This window comes from Parasteatoda tepidariorum, chromosome 12 (assembly GCF_982258835.1).
Source record: "Parasteatoda tepidariorum strain Cologne lab strain chromosome 12, Ptep-v5.0, whole genome shotgun sequence".
NCBI classification, from domain to species: Eukaryota; Metazoa; Arthropoda; class Arachnida; order Araneae; family Theridiidae; genus Parasteatoda; species Parasteatoda tepidariorum.
Genome location: NC_141766.1, coordinates 12,742,057 through 12,764,267, shown reverse-complemented (window position 1 = coordinate 12,764,267; position 22,211 = coordinate 12,742,057). Strand labels below are relative to the sequence as shown.

The 22,211-nt window shown below is 25.8% G+C and overlaps 1 protein-coding gene across 2 annotated transcripts in view; it reads right to left on the bottom strand.

Annotated features, from left to right (window-relative positions):
* The window catches only part of LOC107437396 (hook microtubule tethering protein), a 43,301-nt gene that overhangs the window by 14,192 nt on the left and 6,898 nt on the right, over positions 1 to 22,211 (bottom strand). For both annotated transcript variants that reach the window (XM_016049382.4, XM_016049381.4), the window contains exons 5-12: positions 21,199 to 21,331; positions 19,808 to 19,875; positions 18,687 to 18,833; positions 8,545 to 8,639; positions 6,678 to 6,757; positions 4,880 to 4,944; positions 3,443 to 3,526; positions 1,481 to 1,523 (exon numbers count right to left, since the gene is read on the bottom strand). In XM_016049382.4, the coding sequence (XP_015904868.1) occupies positions 1,481 to 1,523; positions 3,443 to 3,526; positions 4,880 to 4,944; positions 6,678 to 6,757; positions 8,545 to 8,639; positions 18,687 to 18,833; positions 19,808 to 19,875; positions 21,199 to 21,331 (715 nt within the window). The remainder of the gene's footprint in view (positions 1 to 1,480; positions 1,524 to 3,442; positions 3,527 to 4,879; positions 4,945 to 6,677; positions 6,758 to 8,544; positions 8,640 to 18,686; positions 18,834 to 19,807; positions 19,876 to 21,198; positions 21,332 to 22,211) is intronic.

Here is a 22,211-nt window from a genome sequence, read left to right as displayed (position 1 = left end):
TTATAAAAAATTATTTGCGTTCAACAATGAATCAAGATCGTTTGGCATCTCTCGCACTTATGTCTATTGAATACGACATTTTGCGTAGTTTGGAATTCGACAGCATAATACAAGATTTCGTTGAATCCAAAAATCGCAAAAAAGTAATATATTAGATCATAAGATTCTGCAAAATAATTTATTACCGAAAAATATTATATTTTTATTTGTATCTTCATAATTTTGTGCAAAATACACTTGTTGTTTTTAAAGCTAAATTATTTTGGTCAATAATTTTTTTTCTCCCAAGTTTTTCGTAGGCCCCTGAATTTCGTAGGCCCTAGGCACGTGCCTAGTGTGCCTATAGGATAATCCGGCCGTGGTCTTAATCTATTTCAACTATCCATAATTTCTTGTATCACTTTAATTTTGAATATGATTGTGGACTGAAATTTGTTATAAAATTTTGTTAATTGAGGATACTACCTTGCATGTCACTTAACAAACTATTGTTACATTGTTGACATTAATTGAATCTAATTCAGTATTTAGTGCTATTATTTTAGAACCAGCTTTTTTTATTATTTTAAATCAAATTGCTTTTTACTTTTACTGCATATGCAACAAGTGATAATAATAAATTTTTCAAAGCACCATTTTAATTGAATGGCATAATAAGGTTCATCAAATAATAATTAACATCACTAAAGAACAATTATCCAAAATAAATATATTTCACATAAAATTTATACGCCTTTTATGCTTTTTTATAAAAAAAAAAGATGATTTTGAAAGAATATTGCTTAACCATATTATTAATAAAATACATAATTAAAATAACACAAAATTTCTTCTCTTCTCAAATGATTTGCTAATGCAAATGAACCCTACATTTAGAAGGTGGAAAAAACAAACAATGGACAAGTTTGTTGCAAGTTATCTCCTGGTAACAAGTTGAATTACAAATAAAAGGGAAAAAAATATTTATAGTGGATGGCAGTATTATGGAAGTGAACTATATATGTATGGCAAGAAAAGTAAATAGAGTTGGTAAAGCTTTTTTACAAAAGGTAACAAATCCTTTTTTAAAAAAAAAAAACAATTAAGCAGAATTTATAGAAATAGATCTACATAAATTTTAAAGTTTTGTAATAATAGCTTTGAAGGGTTTTTGAACACAGAAATAGAGCTAAAATCATTTTATCAGCATTACTTAATTTTTTAAATACACTTCATACTTGCAAATACAACTAATGTCAAACTGAATTGGTTTTAGGTTACATGAAGACAATTGAATTAAGAAAAATTTAAAATTCTTGAAATTAAATGGTAAGGAAAGACAGAAAATGTTGCATGTATGTAGTAAAGTAGATCATGTAAGGTTTTTAGTTTTCATAAAGAAGAATACAGACTCATTTTATAAAATTGCACAAAACTAATTTTTTGAATGAAAGGAGAAAAAGAAACAAAAATACTACCCACAGTAAGTAAAAGTAATTACCTAGTTTTTTCTTGTAAGATTCTATAGTAGCTTCATAGACATTCTATTAAAAAAAATCCACATTATTTAAGATATCCACATAATTAGAGATTCATAAATAAATTAACAATTCATGCTTACAAATTTTCTTTAAAAAAATAACATTTAGTATTTTAATTAGAATTTAGGAATAAAAACTACAATATTACTTGCTATAATAAATAACAAAAGTTCAATAATATTTCGTATTTCTGAAATGAAGTAAGGATTTTAATTCCCATTCATTCCCATCTATCATTCTGACAGACAAAACCAAGACTGACTACAAAATTATCTGCTAAATAAATGTATCAAATATATTTCTCAAATATATATCTAAATGTATCAAATTTATTAATATAATTCAAAACATATTTTTGCAATATTACTAAAGGAGCAATTTGAAACATGCTAAATAACCAATTAATGTTGAAATCTTCAATTATCAATTTATTTTTTAACCTCACTTATTTAAACGTCATTTTTGATCTTGTATTACACTTAAAGTTTAGTTTAAAAAAAACTTAATAAATAAGTGAAGTAGGCATTTTGTTGGATTTTTTAAAAAAGGTAAATTTGGAATTTCAAACTGTAAGGCAATAAAGATAATAAGACAAAAAAAATTCGTCCTATTGTCTCAGCATAACTAAAACAATAAGACAAATTAATATAAAAGTTAAATTATTGTTAGATTAAATTAACTCAAAATTTTGAGACAATTTTTTACAGCAGACTGAATAAATATTATATTTAAACTTTTAAAGTCACTTTTCTCACTCATTTAACTCAACCTTACTCAGCCTGAAACAGTTAAAATTTTGGGACTATTTTATGGACAAAACTCTCTTAGATACCTGTTATAAATAGGTCGAGAGTACTGTTTTCTGACAGTAACTAAAAATTTTATCTCTGCAAAAACATAAACCTTATAAAAATTGTACAATAAAAAACCATTCAAAGAATTATGTAGCACTAGCAGTATAATTCGATTGAAATAACTAAGATCAGAATACACAAGACAAACATAATTTGAGAAGTTATTTACAAATCTATGTCAAAAAAATTAAGATAACTCTTTTACACTACAACACTTCAAAGAAGAAAGTTTTCCCGGATATGAGCTACATTCGTATCGAACAACATGGAAGGAACCAGTTTTTATATTCCAGGAAAGACACTAGTTTCAAGTTTGAAAAAAAACCAGAACCAACACTTGAAGGATTAATCAACTCCTGAACTGAAAAGCTATGAAACAAAATTGAAATAATAATTTAAATTAATGAGGGAAACATTTTCAGAACAAAGAATAATAAAAGTAGACAAAATTTGGACAGAAATCATAATAAATGTTATATAATGATTTCTACCTTAAAACACTAGTGGAAATATTGAAAAACAAATATACATAAATAAATAAAACGCCTTTTATGTTCAACGAGGCTTGTTTTAAGCTACTACAGGTCAGTATGATATGTGCTATATATTTTCCTTTCTTATTTAGCTTCAATATTTAAGGTATTCTTTTCTTCTCCTCTTACATACTGTAAAAAAGGTTTCACCTGTTTCTTTGTTTGTTGTTTTTTTTAATTGAATTTTATGCAAGCATATTACAAATATATTTTCACATTTTGGGTTTTCTCCTTTTTCCTAAAAATTTACAATGGTGCCACTGCTTCAACCTTAACTAGTATGGCTCAGTGTCTTCATAACTTTCAAACCCTTCCTTGGTCTGAAAGTTTTGAAGACTCAATCAAACCTGGTTATATTAGTAAAAATATTCCAAAAATTTTAAAGTAATTATCAAATATGCAATAACGAAGAAATTACAGTTAAAGGTTGTTTTACACTAACAATAGAAACATGGCTAAATTTATTAAAAAATTGTAAGTTCACTTTGAAAAAAAGTGCTTCCTCAAAAAAAACTTTTTATTTCATGTCACTTACAACTTTATCGGAAATATGACGAAGAACGTCTAGTTCATCTTTCATAGCTTGAGACTCCTCAGCTAGTTTCTGGAGTTCTTCATTCTAAAAAGTAATTAAGTTTTAAATAAATTTTATTATAAAATAACAAGCATTTAATTAGAAGATTTATTATGAATTAAAAAGTACAGTTTCAATATTATATTACTTATTGATCAATTTAAGCAAATATTACATTTAAGATCTTTTTAAAGCCCAAATGTATGCAGAAGAGAGTAGAAGAGCTCTAAAGATTCAATTTCAAAATATAATTTCTATGTGACAATTTTATCTTTTTAAGTTCCTGTGGTGGTAAAACAAAGCAGAAATTTTAAAAAGCAACCACAATTTAGTTTCGTTGACATTAATAATATCACCACATGATATAAGGTCTTTTATTATACATATTATTACATTATATTACATGCCACATAACTAAATTATGTCACTTTTGAAACCAAATATATTTAAATACTAAACAACCATTGAAACAACAATTTTGCTGGTACCAGAAAATGTGAAACAGAAAAAAATGTTTTAACCAGCAAATGTAGAAATTTTAATGTAAGCAGAATTTATTTTAATTTTTCTGTCACTTATTTGTATCACATAATACCAGGTTTTTAATTTATTTAGTTAAATTATTCCATAATGAACAAATCTTTGAAATCATATTTATTAGACCAATAATCAAGTATGTAAGCATCAAATTTTCTAGAACAGGCTAAAGTGGTTATGTTATTAAGCGTCAGCAAAAATTTAAAAAATTAAAATTATATTTTCCTTCAAATTAATTTTACTAAAAAAAAATAATAACTTCCATCAAAAGCCTAGATATTGTCATCCGTGTTATAAAATTGCACTAAAAAATCTCATTTTAATAACATGAAACAGATGTTCTACTTTCAAAAAAAACATTAGATTTAAGATTTTAAGCAAATTTTATTAGGCAAATAAAAAATTACTGTTACATCTTCCTTACAGATAAAAATAAGTTTAATAATGCATTTACTGATAAAAAAAATCTTTTTTAACAGGCATATTTAATAAAGAAAAGGTTTCAAATTTCAATTTGAACAAAAAAGATATATTTCTAATTTTAATTAAACTAAAATGCGCTTATGCTTATTCAAGCTCTAGAATTAAACCCAAACAGCTTAAAATAATACAATGAAATAACTCCAAGAGTAAAACTTAATAACTACTTAAATCATTTTTATATTTTGATTACCATAAAAAATTAATAAAAAAAGGAGTTTTAAAGTTTCCAAGCATATATTATAAAGGAATAAAAGTTTCTAATTAAATTATATATTTCTAATTAATTTAAATTAAAATTTCTAATTAAATCAACACATGAGAAATCATTAGAATTTTTTTTTTTGCATATTTGCAATATAATGCACTTGCGTTACTAACCTTTTGCTGTAGATCTATTATTTCCTTACGCTGTACTTCAACTTTACCTTTTAATTCATCTCTAACTAAAATTGAAATAAAGAGAAAAAATGTATAAGTAACTAAAAAAACATAGTTATTAAAAAAAACGATACATTTAAGTTATCAAAATTTAACATTGATTTCTATTGTAACATTGATTATTATTCACATTGATTTACAGGAAATGAATATAATTTACGGAGAGTTTACTTTTCTAGTTGAGGTATGACTCTAAACAAAACCTTATCCTAAGTCCCATTTTCTAGAAATCTTAAATTCTATAAATTACAAAACTCAACAAATCTTTTCTGATTTATTAAGACTTGTTGTTCCTTGAAGGAATCATCAAAGTTGGCTAAAATGTTCCAAAAAAATTGTATTCTTCATTATGTGTTTTAGTCTGCCTTTTCATAAAATCTCTATTGGTTATGCAACAAATTGGGTGAGCCCTGATGAAAAATTTTATTGAAATTTCCATTCTGTACACTACTTTCCTCATGAATAACATGGGAAAACCTTTAACTCTTTCACTATTAAAATCACTCAATCCGTGTTATTTGAATATATTTTCTCCTTGAGTCGTTTAATAGAAAACAAATCCAAAGAGGCTCTTAAATAGGAAATCTAATTTCAATACATATTTACTTAGATACTATCTACAGTCATTGCATTTTAAGATCTCATTTTTAACACCCATTCACATATAAAGTACATAAAATAAGTAAAATAAAGTAAATAAAACATTCAATGTGAAAAATAATGTAATGATAAAAACAAACTTAACATTGACAAATCAACTAAACAATATATTGAATATGTGAAGCATTCAAAAATTTGCTGAAATGAAAAAATTTACGAATGGATCATCATTCAAGAAGTATAAGAAGCATAGAAAGTAGAATATTTTTCAAAGTAAAGAAATGATAAAAAAAAATTTTTTTTCAATACTTATTTAAGAAGCAATAAAAAATTTCTTGCGGTTAAAAATAAAGCATTTATCAAATATGTCATGTTGATGTCATGAATTAATTTTTTAATTGGAATTTTATGCAAAGACAATGTTTATTTTATACTCTTACATATGATATTTTTGTCTGAATTTCGCTAACAAAAATTATTAAAAAAGATTATGCCAAAAAAATGAGAGCTAAACATGCAATTTCTTCAAGCAATAGGCAATATCCTTGAAAGCATTATTACCTTTAGAAATAGCATTGATAATATCTTAATAAAGTTAACATTGACAGTAAAAATATCCAAAACACTAGCTTCTTTCAGTAATGCAGAGAGGTTTGGTAGTTAAATTGAAATACATTAAGCAATGTTTTCACAATTTTAATTTAAAAGGTTCTCAGGTTAGAGGCTTTTTCGGCAATTTAGAATTTACAAACAAAACCATTAAGAAAGTCATCAAGCTAAACCTGTAATAATTTTTTTATTTTTCATTTCTCACAGTATATTTTTTGTTAAAAAATATTTAGAATGAGTAAAAATGGAAACATTCCAATTATAACAGTGGAAAAATTTACTAAATGTATGAAACAATAATAAAATTTATAATAATTAATTTTTTAAAAAAGAATTTTGTAAACAAATGCTCTGAAAAGACAATATTGCAAAAAATCTTTTTAATGGTACGAAAGCACTTTGGTCAGTTTTGAAAGATAAAAATTAAAAAAGTAAAGTTTCCAAAATGAAATATTCTAATATCTTAATAAAAAAATCAATAATAACATCAAAAACATTAAAAATTAAAGGAATAGTTTGGAATTTCTACCTGTCTCAATTTTAAAGAGCTCATCTTGAAGTAACTCATGCTTCTGTTGCATTTGATGGAATCGTTTTCCAGCCAAAGTACTGAAAAAAAATTTATAGATACAATAAATGAAATGCAAATACTTACCAATTCAATCTATATTGACATAAATTTTATCACAAAAATAATGAAAACAGATACACTACCCATCCCCAGACCACACATCTAAAAGTACTGAAAGCTTAATAATTTAAACCTTAATGGTGCAAAAGAATTTTTAGTTTACTTCCCATTTTGTATAATTATAAAAATTAATTACAGTAATTAAACTAATTCTCAATATGACAACAATAAGAGTAATATAAATAACAAAATGATGCATAGAACTTAGCAAGTAAAAGAGCCACACCGCTTTTATGGTGGCATTGGATCATTACGAGTTAAGTTAATAAAGCAATATTTCATGTAAAAAGCGTAGACAATCTGCAAGTTGAATTTTTAAAGTACAATATAAAAATTTATTGAATATATTATTGCATCAGATTTTCAAATGAAATCTCTTTTTTCAAATTTTATTAATTTATTACTTTAATTTGTTTAACAGTCAATCAATATATTTTATAATTGGTTGTATATCAAATAATTGGTAGTATCAAATCAAATAATTGGTTGTACATCATTTTCATATTTTGTTTAGAAGTTATCAGGTTTTGCAGGCATCTATTACCCATGCCCATAACACAATAAGATTTTGTAAATTAATGAAATGACACATTTAAATTTATTTTTCTTTAATAAGGTGGCAACCTGCAATGAAGTATTACATTGAGAAAATAATTATGACAATAAAGAAATAGTTGAAATTTGTGTAATTAAAAATGTTTTTCAGTACACTGATTTCTAAGAAAACATATGCCAGTGAATAGCCTTTGGAAATACACAAATACAAAATAATGCAAAAATAAAGATTGTTACAAGCAACTTGAAAGTTGAATAAACATTCGTATTACAACAATATTAGTCTTGATTACAAGGCTAAAAATATGAATTATAAGTACAATGAAATCTTGAAATCTTCCAAATATTTCAACTTAGGGCAAAAACATATAGTACAACTTCTCATGGTTTTTCCTTTAATGACTAAGAACAAACTGGCTTTTTTGCCCTCAATTTAAAGTTGGGAAAAAACTGGCACTAATACTCAGAAGATTTCATAAACTATTATTTCCTTTGAATTTAGTAAAAAATACTTTAAAAATGCATAAAAATGGTTAATTGATTTTAAGACTAATTTTTTTCTACTGTTTTAGGAATGCATAACAATTTTCATAAAAAAAATATCATAATAAATGTTTTTGCTGTTATCATAAAAAGCTTTTATTTTAATGTCTTTTTTCAGAAATTAAAAATAAAAACACCTATTTTTTCGGCATTGACAGGGGAAGATTTAGTCAAAATCTTTTAAGAGCTACAGTTAATAGTGATCTAAAATACTTTTAAAAATGTGTATTTCACTTAAAAATAAATAAAAAACTATTAAAAGACATTTTTTATTCCAATTTGAAGTTTGAAATTTTAAGATTCTATTGGGTTAATATTTTAAAAAAGTAATGGCATATTTCAAAATTAATTTTAGTTATCGCAAAAATAAAATATTATTTTTTCAAATTAGTTCATACTCAGTAAACTTATTGTTTTAGCTATCTGATAATCTTGAATAAATTTCATTGGATTTCAGCTTACAGTAAACTTAACAGTTTACACTCAATAATTCTTCCTTCAGTTTAGACCTATATAGTAAGTAAAGTTTCCCACATATTGCAATAATAGGACGTTTAAAATATAACTCTGGTAATTTATGAAACTCAAAGGAAATATGCATTCTAACCTGGGATCTTCAAAACTCTCAATGTGGTTTAATCTCTCTAAGAGTTTCTCATTTTCTAACAATAAATTGTTCTTTTCTTCTAGAAGAACAGCAACCTAAAAATGTTTAAAAAATTTTAAAATGCAATATCATAGCATAAATAAATTTATATGAATACAGAAAAGTTTATAATGAAATTCTTAACAGGTCCTAGCAATAATTTAAGTTTAAAAACATGGATAATTACAATAAATTATCTTTCACTCTTTAAAACTTAATTGTAAAATTATGTATTATATATATTTTAACCAAGGTGTGACAAAAATGCAAATTTTTTCTTCTGAGCCCACATGAAAAATGCATATTTAAATTTTTTATCAATTTCCTTTTAGTTTGTGCCTGCTAATTTATTTGGGAAAGTGAACAAAATTCCAAATGGTGATAAATTCTGCTTGTAGCAGTTAAGAAATGACTAAAACTTGTATTTTTATCCATCATCCACTTGCATTTTATACACTTATTTATACTGAAATTGATACACTTTAGCTTGTTGAAAAGCAGATGGAATTTTGATTAGAATATTGCCCTTTATCAAAAAGAGTTGAAGGTGAGTTACCTCTCCAAATGTTGAGCCTCTGAGTTAAACTGTACAGAAGTTTTCCTGCTGCATACTATTTTTCCATTCAATAACATGCAAAAACCGGTTTTTTGATGCAGGAATGAAAAAGCCAAAACCATGAAAAGCCTTAAGTGAACATTGTAATAAATGTTAGAAAGCATAAAAACAATTATTCACTGTCCCGGACAATAAATTTTGCATGTAGCTGCTAGGAAATGGTGAAATTTATATTGTTTTATGCCACAGAATAGCACTGTAGCTGGTAAAAATAGTGGTTAAAATTTTGATTAAAAATTTGCTGCTTATAAGCAGGCCATATGTGTATAACATGGAAGTAAATATATTAAAAAGCACAAATTACAACGTCTTTGTTTTTTTAGAATATTTTTGGCAAATTGTACATGCATTTTAACTTTTAGAAACATGTCCTACCCCTCGCTTATGCAGAGAGGGTAGGGCATTTTTGTTATTATTTTAATTCATTAATAAAATTACTATAGTTTAACATTCACCACCAAATATTGCAGATGCTTGATGTAATGAGTACAGTCGGCAAAAAAAAAAAGATATCACCCTGAATAATTTTCGTTCTAATGATCGGATTTTCACGAACTAAGTGTTAATCTTAATGGTTCTTGGGGGTGACCTTAAATATGCTAATTAATTAGTGCTAACTATTAATTAAGTTACGAAATCAGACACAAAAACGTACTTTCTCTGAATAAACATATATTTTTTCTTACATATTTGGATTCTTAACCTTCAAAATATAGGGGGTAGCCGCCATCTGGGAAATATGGTCCCCATAGTTTGGTCAGGAGAGCGATTCAAAGTTCGTACCCCTTAATGTTAATTTCACTTTTTACGTTTTTAGTCATATTTTAAAAACTAATAAAGCAATTCGAAGAAAATTTCACCCAGTCATAAAACTCATTTACCCAAAGATAATTTCACGAAAAAAATAATTTTTAATAATTGTTAATTATTTTTTATTATTTAATTAAATTAAGGATGAAAAATTTTTGAATTATAAGGTATGAATTTTTTTATACCATATTAATCTACATATTTTTCAATTGAAAAGTCTAAAGTTTCAACTGTTTTTATTAATTAGAAGCTGAGAAAAATTAAAATTAATTATTTTTAAAAAAATAATTTGGCGACAATGAAGAAATGATTAAATGGAGCGATTAATATTAAAATGTGATAAACTTGCGAGGAACTTGACTTCGCGCGCTTAGCATAAAATTTCATTCATATTTTTTTCGCTAATAATCGTTTGCTTATCTTTTCATTTTTATTTTTTTAAGCTATAAAATACGATGTTTCTTCTTTAGTCGTCTAAAATTCTATTTGCAATTTAGTAAAGAAATTTGAATAAAATACATTTTATTCAGAGAATGTGGAGTTTTATAAAAGCATGCTTCTGATAGAATATGATTATACAACAGATTGTGCTTCTTTAATGTGATTTTTTTTTTCTCAATAACTGATAAAATTTCAATAATATACATACGAATGAATAAATTTGGAATAAAATATTCATCAATTTCTTGAATATATATTTTATAAATATTAATAAAAATACGCAGTCAACATTTTTAAGCATCTCTCACAACATCGCAAATTTCTCAAAATCTTATAGGGTAAACTAACCAGTGAAGGAATACTTAAGCTTAGCTTGTCTTTAAAAAAAAATCATAAAAATTTCAAAATTTGTAATTTTAGCTAAATGACGTATTTGTTATTAAATGCATGTCGACATATTTGTTATTAAATGCAAATTATGTAAAAACAATTTAGATAACTTACATAATATTGTTTTAAGCTTTTGGTGGTTTAAATAATAAGTAGCAAGATAACCAAGTGAAGGAACAGTTCTTAAATTGAATAAACACTAAATTTTCCAGTGAATGAACACTTAATTTTGAGAATGTTTGATGCTCGTTAGGAATCCTTAGGCCACACAGATATCTGTCGCCCTGTAGATGCCTGAATTGACTGATGTTAACACAGGCGGGCATTAGGAAAAAAAAATCTTTTAAGTTTTCGTGCCCCCATTTCAGTATCTTAAGGGCCTTACGAGCTCTGTTTAAAAAGAGAGTATCATATCAGATATATATATATATATACATATATATATATATATATATATATATATATATATATATGTATATATATATATATATATATATATATATATATATATATATATATATATATATATATATATATATATGTAACATAAAAAGCTTCAATTAATCTTTTTATGTTAGTTTCTTTGCTATAAAACTTCATCCTAATTAATTATTCTAAACGAAATACTTTCTCACACTTTTAAAAACCACATCCTGTTCTTAAATCTATTTTTGGCTCAAGTATGCATTTAATTAAGAGCAGGACATTTTTCCCTTTGCTCTTGTGTGGGAAACGTTCGATCTATTTCATAAACCAATAGCAACTACTAAGAGTTCCCTCTTTCCCTAAATTAAGACATATTACGGATTTTACTTTGCAAGATTTTCCCTAACATATAACCAAGGAGCGCAACTTTTCATGTGCACTTTCACTCATTCTCATGACTGCTCTTGTCTAATAATTAATAAATAAATTTTGTACCCTCCTTCCCGACCTATGACCTGTTTTAATCCTTCCACTCGGCAACGACGTTATATATATATATATATATATATATATATATATATATATATATATATAATAAATAAATAAATACAAGAAAACACTAAGAAAGTTAAGAAAAACAATAAGTAACAAATCGATAAACTCTTTCAAAATCTGATAAAAAACAATGGATACCCAACTAATGTAATAAAATTTTATATAAAATCATTGAATTAATCGTATATTTTGGTGGATATATTTTCTAAACATTTTTTTTTGTTAATTTTTATGATTTTCCCATGTGCAAATCCATTTCAGGCCAAAATTCATTGCCAAAATTATTCACTAAATAATTTCTTTGTTATTTTATGTAATTTTTCCATGTGCAAATCCATTTCGGGCAAATCCGTGGCTATAATTATGTACTAAAATTTTTTCTTTGTTAATCTTTCCATGTGCAAATCCATTTCGAGCAAATCCGTGGTTAGAATTATTTACTAAAAATTCCTTTGCTAAATAATTTCCCTTGTTAATCTATACAGTTTTTCCATGTGCAAATCCATTTCGGGCAAATCTGTGGATAAATTTGTTTGCTAAAAATTTCTTTATTAATTTATACAATTCCATGTGCAAATCTATTTCGGGCAAATCCGTGGTTAAAATTATCTGCTAAAATTTTTTATTTGTTAATTTTTCCAAGTGCAAATCTATTTCGGGCAAATCCGTGTTAAAAATTATCTATTGAAAAAAAATTTTTCTTTGATAATTTAAATAATTTTTCTATGTGCTAATCCATATCGTGCAAATCCGCGGCTAAAATTATTTGCAAAGCAGGCAATTTATGTTTCTCTTTTCTATTTTATATTTTTTCTTAAATAAACATCTATCTTCTAAAACTATTTATGATCAATTTTTAAAATTATCCAGTATAATATTACCTTGTGCACATCCATTTCGGGCCCATCCTTGGTAACTAACAAATCAAAACTCAGAATAACAAATCACTTCAGCAGTGCAGTAAGAACGACACTTTAGAACCCTTTTGTTACACTCAATTTGCGCTTTTGTTTTCATATTTTGTAATCTGGCAATCTTTCTGCGAAAACATTTTTAAATCATTCTTGAAAAATAACTGTCCATGTAAGTTGTTATGATTTTGCTACTCGCTTTATAGTCCCCCCTTTTTAATGTTTTTTCTTTTTATTTTATTTTTTCTTTTTATTTTATTTTATTATCTGTTTTTACATGTCATATTTACTTTTTATGATCTATTTTTATGTAGTTATTTTATAAAAAAAATTTTTTTGAGTGCTCCTCACACTATTGTATTAATATATTTTGCTTTGGCTTTATTGATACAATATCAGAAAGCACTCTGTTTAGCGGATATAATTGTGTGGGCTGATGAAAAGATTATATCTTTTTTTTTTCCGGCTTTTTTTCCGGTTTTTTAATTAACATTTCACTTTTTTTTTTATTTTTTTTTTTTTTATTTTTTTTTTTTATAAAATGTTGTTTGTTGTTTTTTTACTTATTATTTCCCACCCCTTTTTTTCATATGTCTATTATTTTTCTTTGTTTTATTCTTCATTTTGAACTTATATATATATATATATATATATATATATATATATATATATATATATATATATATATATATATATATATATATATATATATATATATATATCTGATATATATATAACAAAAATAATCATAGTAGCAGTATTTGGTGGTAAATGTAGCTTATCGTAATTGAAGAATATGCTGTGCGATATTTTATGGTGAATTTGCGAACGTAAGTTTCAGAATGTATCGAAACATGTGGATGCTATTTGCTAATCATCTTTATCCAAAGAAAACCATGTAACGTAAATATCTAGCAAAATGAAGCAATTTTTTAAACAATGAATCATACAATATGCAACATATTATTTCTATATCTTATTCTTAAACATAACATATTTCAATGTTTTTAAAATGCCACTAAACATTCAGCAATTCATTGAGTTATAGAAAAAAGAAATCGTAAATTACAGAAAACCTTGTGAATGTGCATTAGAATTACTATACAATCTACATTTTATTTTTCATGCACTTTTTTTTCCTTCAAACTTTCATGCCTAGAAGACTCGATTAAAGCTGTAAAAATGATTATCCCTAAAATTTTGTATATAGCTATTATAAGTTATGTTAATTTGATTTTAGTATGAAATCCTCGAATAAACATAGCAAAAATAGCATAATCTAAATAATATCAGATAAAAAGTTCATGTATTTAAATTCTGAAAACTTATAAATCGATTCAAATTTTCTTTTCAAAAGAGATTAAAATAATTTTTTATTTTATTTATTTTTTTTTTTTTTTTTGCTTTTTGGACATAAATGAACTTAAAAATTGTCTATTGCCTAGAAACTTCGAGGTGTTTTCTATTAACTATTAATTAAACCTCTCAGAGCAATCACAAAACATTATTTCAATTTTTTTACAATCAGAAATTGGTTGCCTAGCAACCTAGTAAAATTAAGCGTTTCTCTTTTGAATTAGTCAAGGGTTATCTTAAAATATTTATTTGCGCAGGCGACTTTTTTTGGCGGTTTTCTGGACTATCGCCAAATATATAAACCTTTATTGCAACCCAATTTACGACCCAATTGTTTTAAAATTTTGTCTACCCCCCCTAATTCAAGTGTCTAGATTCCAAATATGTAAAAAAAAATATATGTTTATTCAGAGAAAGTACGTTTTTGTGTCTGATTTCGTAACTTAATTAATAGTTAGCACTAATTAATTAGCATATTTGAGGTCACCCCCAGGAACCATTAAGATTGACACTTAGTTCGTGAAAATCGGATCATTAGAACGAAAGTTATTCAGGGTGATATCTTTTTTTTTTTGCGGACTGTACATCGTATTGCCAGAAGTCTGTTATTGCAATGTCTCAAAATCATTGTGAAAATTTTAATATTAACTGTACAAAAATTGTATGCTTATAACAAAGTAAAAACTATTACCTTCCACTATTGAGCTAAATTTTTTTGGGGAAAGAAATACAATTTTTAGCTATTTAACAAGGGAAGTGCAGAAAAACCTTACCTACAAGAATGGTGGGAAAGTGTAATTTTTCTGCCTTAATTAAACCACTGAAATAATCATAGTATAACAATTTTAAATACCATATGTTGGCAAAAAAAATGGAATTTATGTATATTTCCTAATTTATATTTAATACAACATAATTTATTGAATTTTTAAAATGCTCTAAATACAAAAATTACTGAGCGATCAATTGAATCTTAATACTCTTTTAAGTAAATTTGTCATACTAATTAATAATCACGATCACATCTATTTGTCATACTAAATGAAAGATGATGAAAATTGATAAACAATAGAGTATTATAAAAAAAGTTAACATGTCAATACTCTAAAGGCTGAAGTTTCAAGTTATTTAAGTCAGACATCTAATTGGCATCACTCCAGAAACGCTCAGGAGTCTTGAGAATACACTTAATAAGTGCTCGAAAAAAATTTATTCTTTCTTTTTTTAAATCTATAGCATAAGTGCAAATTATGGTTGAAAATGGAAGAGTGAAATCTTGCAATTTGATAGAGTATTAAATTCCCGGACAATCCCTGGTTTTAGAGTAAAATTATGTTTCTCCTGACTTTTTTTCCGCTTTGTTTTCCCTGACTCTTTTTAATCTCATTTCCCTTAACAATTCCCAGTTTCTCTGATATTACTGGTGCATACCAACCCGACATTCATTAGAAACGCTATTTAAAAGATGCTGTGTCATAATAAAAATGCTGATAAAAAGAAAAGTTAATAAAAAAAGCAAAAGAGAAGCAGAATTTTTTTTTCTCAGGTCTGAAATGTAACTTTAATGTTGAAAATCACACTTTTCTAGGTTACCTGTTTTCTGTCTTACCGTACAGAAAAAAAGTGACACTAAAATCTAAAGTCTATCAGAAACAGAACAAACTAAAAAAAGTTTTCAATTTTTGATTAAAAAAAAGTGTTGAAAAAACGACAAAATAGACTAGCTTGAATATAATTTCTTAAAAGAAATCAGCAGTGCATAATTTATGATTCAGTATAAAGTAATCTAGTATCAATTTTAAGTTTCTTTTCACATGCCATTCAGAACATAAAACAAGTTTTAGAACTTAACAAATATGCGTAAAAACTATTTCAAATAATGGGTTGTAAAAAATAAGATTTAAATTATTCATTTCTCAAATTCTTCTATTCAAATTCTCCAAAGAAAAGCGTTGTCAAAAAACTTTTCCAAAAAATACCTTGCTGAGGGTCAAATATTCATTCCATCCTAAATTTAAAATCAAAATATAATTTTAATTTATTAGATTTTAAGGTAGGAGGGGAGTGCATGTTTTCTTTCTTTTTTATTATTATTTCTACTGTAGTAACAATTTTTAACATATCTGTTGGATATAAGCAAATTAAGTATGACTCAATGCATTGATTTAAACAGTTAGAAGATAATTTCTTAGAATCAACAAAGGTATAAAATGGAATACAGTTTTTATTTCGTAATTTCAAAGACAGAAATCATTTATTTAACTGATGATATTTTTTAAATAGATTATTCAATCTTTAATGGTTTGATTGGTTTAAATTAGTTGTCAAGTTCACTAGAATTTATTAGAATTGTTCGTTCTCTGGATAGCTTGCAATTTCCTATGCTGAGGGATGTGTTTTTTCTTTATATTCACCAACTTACAATAAGGATATAATCTACTCAACAGATTCAGAGAACGCCTTTCACAACTGAACAAAATTTTCACAACTGATTAAATTGAAGTTAAATAAGCATATCTAAAAATAATAAGTCTAGGGACAGCTAAACTCAGGCTTTGGTATTTTTCAGTTCTGTTCTCACAAAAGCTATCTAATTTGGCCAGAGAAAGGATTCAACCCTCCTCTTGTAATAGTAGATGAAAATGCTGCACAATTTGTTTGGCAAAAGTGAGAGGAAAATGTTCAGTCTTGACTTTTAGGATAAGAGTACTGAAAAAGATAGAGATTTGCCTGAGAAAAAAAACATTTAAGGGTGTGCTTTATGGTGAATAAAATTTTTTTTAAGGAAATTAATTTGTTTACCGGCAAAAGCTGAAAAAAAGTAAAATATTTGTCTTCAAAGAAAAAAAAAAAGAAAAAAGATAACAATATAAACGACAAAAATTAATAAATAAAATAAAATAAAAAAACTGTTGATTTGGCACCCTTATTCAGATAATACGCCAATGGTAAAGGCTATAGTTGCCATACTTTTGATATGTCACAGGATGTAAAATTATGCTAGAAGCATCAAAAGGTGATGACTCAAATGACAACGTTGCTATACCACAGCATTAAAAATATCAAAATTTGAAAACCCATATGAAATTTACCAAAAAAGGATAAATAATGGTGACTCCTTAAAAATTTAATTAAAAAAATATAAAAAGCAGGAAATCTGGCAAAAGGTGGAAAACTCTTATCCCTGTAATGAGACAATAGTATTCGGAAGTACAGTACAGAACCCGTTATCCGGAAATCAGAAAACCGGCAAACCAAAAATCCGGAATAAAATTCGATTAATTTTCTCGCCATTTAAAAAAAAAAAAATTTCCTCATGAGATTTTACGATTTTTCTTTCCTTTTTTAAAGATGCTTACCTTACCATCATTTTGGAAATAATCATTAGTGTATTACTTCATCGTTTTTTCTTATTTTTAAGATTATTTCCAATTTTTTTTTTTAGTTGGGTTTAACAATAAAAAAACGGCTTTTTGAAGGGATTCAGAAAACCGGAAAAATCAGTTATCTGGAATAGCGATGGTCCCGACCATTCCGGATAATTGGTTCCCTACTGTAGCAGCAAAATTTAAAACTAAATTAAGAACCTATTCTTGTATTTTGCTGAGATTAATAGACAAATTAATAGATAAATTAACAAAAGAATGTTGGGTAAAATGGGTTGGTATTTAAGCGCATTTGTTCATTAAGAAATATTCATATTAATCAATTTTTCGTTAAGCATATCCCTAAGTTTACAGGACAAAAAGTCAATGTAAGCATAGATCTGTTTTTCCTAATCAATTGATAAATTGGAATAATCAATTGAAATAATCAATTTCATGGGGTTACTTATTTAAAAGTTCCATTTGCCTTTGTGAATTGTTATTTTAACAGTTTTAATGTACATATTTTTAATAATACTAAAATATCTGAAAGTATTATTCTCCTCTTCCCTATATATCTATGTCACAGCGAAAGACCGAAATCGGTGGTTGTTGACTTTCACTGGTGAATATCGACAAACACCAAATACGTCGGTAAAAGATTGAATATTTCATTACATTCTTGTACATTCGGACCCTCACCGGTGTATGTCAACAATCACAGATATGCTTTGGTGAATGTCCGAAATATTTATTACATTCGATTTGATATGAATTTATTCGTGGATATAATTACATTTATTCGATATTTTAACCCTACACTGATGTTTTTTTAAGGTTAAGTGCCACTGCCCGGTATACCCTAGACTGATGTTTTTTTAAGGTCAAGTGCCATTGCCTGGTATATATTTGCCCGATACTCCAAACACTGATGTTTCTTCTAATCTATCGTCAGTAAGTATTAAAATATAGAATAAATATAAATATATCAAATAAATATAATAATATTAACGAATAAATTAATATAAAATTAGATATAACAAATATTTCGAACATTCACCAAAGCGACTATGTGATTGTTGACATTCACCGGTGAGAGTCAGAAATAATGGTATTTAGCAAATATTTCTGACATACACCAAGCGACTACGTGATAGTTGACATTCACCAATGAATGTCGACATTTTCCAGATTTCTGTGCTTCACCGTAACATATATATTTATATTACTTACTTGCATATCAAGTTCATGACAACGCTGAGTAATTTGTTCTTTTGATTCTTTAGTAGAATGCAAATCTTCAGTGAGGTTTTTTACTTCATCACGTAAATTAGTAAATGTGTCTTGTAAATCAACAGCAGGAATATCTTTTGTCATCAGCTGAAATCAAAAAAAAGTTAGTTTAACACAGAATGACAACTGCAACATAAATAAATTGATGTACCATAAAAAATTGAGCCCCACACGAATACTGAATTAAATTCCTAATTTGTGAAAAATAATAAAATTTGAGAAAAAAAATTATAAAACTTATAACGTGAAATTTATCCACTGTACAAATTTTTTTTATTAAAATACAAGAAAAATAACTTAATTTCAAATAAAAGGTTTAATAAAATGGAGTGTTTAATGAACAAAACAAATATTTAACTTGAAAAAATATACTTTTGACCACCCTGCACTACAGAAAAGATGGAATTAGTCTAACTTTTAAAAGAGTCTTTACTTGTGAAAGTATATGATTAAATGTTATAACTATTAATTTTTAAAAATCTGTAAAAAAAAATTTTATTTTTTTACAAAGCAGATATAAAACACTTATCTTTCGGGTACTATACTAAATGTATTTAATTTAAATTTAAGCTATTCTTATAATACTTCTAAACATTTGCATGGGTCATTTTTAGTTTCTTCTATTTTATTGTTTCTTCAATTTTTTTCCCAGTTACTTCCTGGTAGAAATAGGATTCTTTCAGAGGAAATGCCAACCATATAACTAGACAAAATTTTGAGACAACACCTTTGGTTCAGTTTGCAACAATTGTGTTGTAAATTCCTCACAGTTTTTTTGGCAGTCTTTTATCAACCTACCGGCTTGTCAATATTTTTTTAAAGAGTAGTTTTTTTCAAAAAAAATTAGTCGCCAGTTTTTTTAAAATAGTTGCTTTTTAGCTATTTTTTTAATAAGAAATAGCAGTTATAGTTGCCTCTCCTTGGTTTCAGTAGTAAATAGTCGTAAGTGGTGGCCCTGATTTATGCTACATAGTTACGGATTTTTTTTTTTAATAAAAAGATATTTGATATTTTCAAATTTACAAGATACAGATAATAGTATTAATTTTTAAATAATTTACCTCTTGAATAGAATTCATAACATGATGCTGAATATCAGTTTCCAAGTCCATAATAGCCTGAATGTATTCTACAGGAAAAGAAATATAAAAATGATAAAACTTTTGAATAATTATTTAGAATAATGATTTTTTTTTTATCATAATTGAGAATAATTAATTTAAACATTAGTTTGAAAAATAATTCGTAAGATTCTCTTAACTCTTTAAATGCACATATCTACATTTTTAAAGGTAAAAATACATCACATTAATTCTGTTGATTAAACATTTTTCATTTTGTTTAAAAACAAAACTTATTATTTTTATCTTTAATATTGTTTTTTTTTTTTAATTCCTCATAATTATAAAGTTTTGACAGGCTTATCCAAAAAATGATATATTTACTAAATAATCCATATTTTAACAGCTTATAAACGTGAAATTCAGATAGGTTAAAGAAAAATTATTAAAATGGATGAATCAGCTGATTAAAAAAAATCTATTTTTACCACTTGACGGGAATAATTTCAATAAAAAGTAAATTATAAAACAAGTAAAATTGAGTTTGTGCAGTTTTTATAAGAAATTTTTCTTTAAATTTATTACAAATTGAAAAAGAAAATCTTTAAAAAATTTCATTGAATCCATTTAGTTTACTGTAAAAAAAAAAAAATATTCGATTTTAAAATTATTTTGCAAATCTTAAATAATAACTTATATCAATATTTCTAGAAAAAACATTTTTTGGAATTTAAATTTTTAATAATATTAATATTCAATGTAAATTTTGGATTAATATTAATGAGCATTTTAAGCCACTAAAAACTTGAAATCTCCTTAATGTTGGTCAAATTACGAAGTCAGAGGATTGAAATGAGAGAGTGATTTCAATTATTATAATAATTGAACCAATAATTTTTAATCTTCAAAACGGTGTAAGCAAAAGCAAGGGTTTGAGCATTTTTTGATTTTTTAGTCCAGATTCAACTGTTGTAAAATAACCAAGAAAGTTTTTATTTAACTGGAAAAAAAGTAACAAAAAAAGTGCATAAAAACGAAGTAATTCTGTCTGAAATAGTTTTGAATCTGAATATAGATGGCAGCACAGTCATGTGATTGATAATTGCTCCTTTTTACGTTTCATGTTTAGTTCTACGTGTGTCTATGCCTCAATAATTCAAACTGGCATAGTAATTTATGAATAATTGTTTCCCCAAGGAATCTTATTCAGGAAGTTTCTTAACACTTTCTTAATTTGCTTTCCTTTAAATCACATTTAAAAGGAAGTAAGAATTTTACTAAATAATACAATACTTTAATTTTTTTTCAAATTTTTATTTATTAATTTCAACTAAAAGTGTCATAATATTGAAAATTAATCTAAACATAATTTCTTTCAAAATAATTCCTACCATATTTGCGCTCACAATTAACAGCTATGCCTAGAACTAGTTGTAAAAGTCGCCCAAGTTCTTCAGAATCATTTTTTTCGCCAATAGCTGTAACATCTGGCATTCGAAAGCCTGTAATTTGTTGCCCAAGGATCTATAAATGATAAAAGAAAATATAATTTTAGAAAGTTTCAAGAAATATTTGTTATTTTTTTAAGTATAATAATTTCTAGTAGAAACATCGTAGAAAAAAATAAAAAATTAAACTCTGGTAGAAAAAAATTTTAATGAAAGGGACAACAGAAATTGCATGAATGTGCATAATAAAAGTATGTTACTTTCTGATTTGCTGCAAAAATGAAAATAAAAGATTTACCAAAAAAAAATTAGATAGAGAAAGAGAGATAGGAAAAAGGGAGAGCATTTATTTGATTATTCTCAATTTACAATTTTGAATTTGTTACCACATTAACTGCGACTCAAAAACTTGTCTCTTCATGCTATATTTTAATAAAAAATAATAGATAAAAATAAGAACAAAAAGTATGATTTTTGAAGTAAACAATCTTATTTAGGTAGACAATTTTAAATACTTTTGTTGCATTTAGTTTTGAATGAATCCCTGGTTATCACAGAATTCTTGCAGAAAATGAAATCAACATGTAGGCTGAACTGACAAATATGATGCTCGTTGTTTTAATTTAATTTTTAAATACAGATAGACCATGGCTTTTACAAGAAATTAACGTAAAAAAATGGAAAACAGAACAAGTAGCAATTGTTGTTTCTAGAAAAATATCCATAAGCATCTGTTTGACAAATTTATTTTAAATCTATTTTAGTATCAAGTTATATTTTTTTAAAACTTGCCTATGAGCTGAAAAATATTAATGATCAAAACAAAATAAAATATATATCTTTTATTAAATAGGTATACTTCACAATATTAAGGTATTAAGGATTCTCAATTTATAAAAGAGTCTTTCTCCTCATATTCTTCATTAGTGCAAATATTTATGCTAAACATTTAGTAA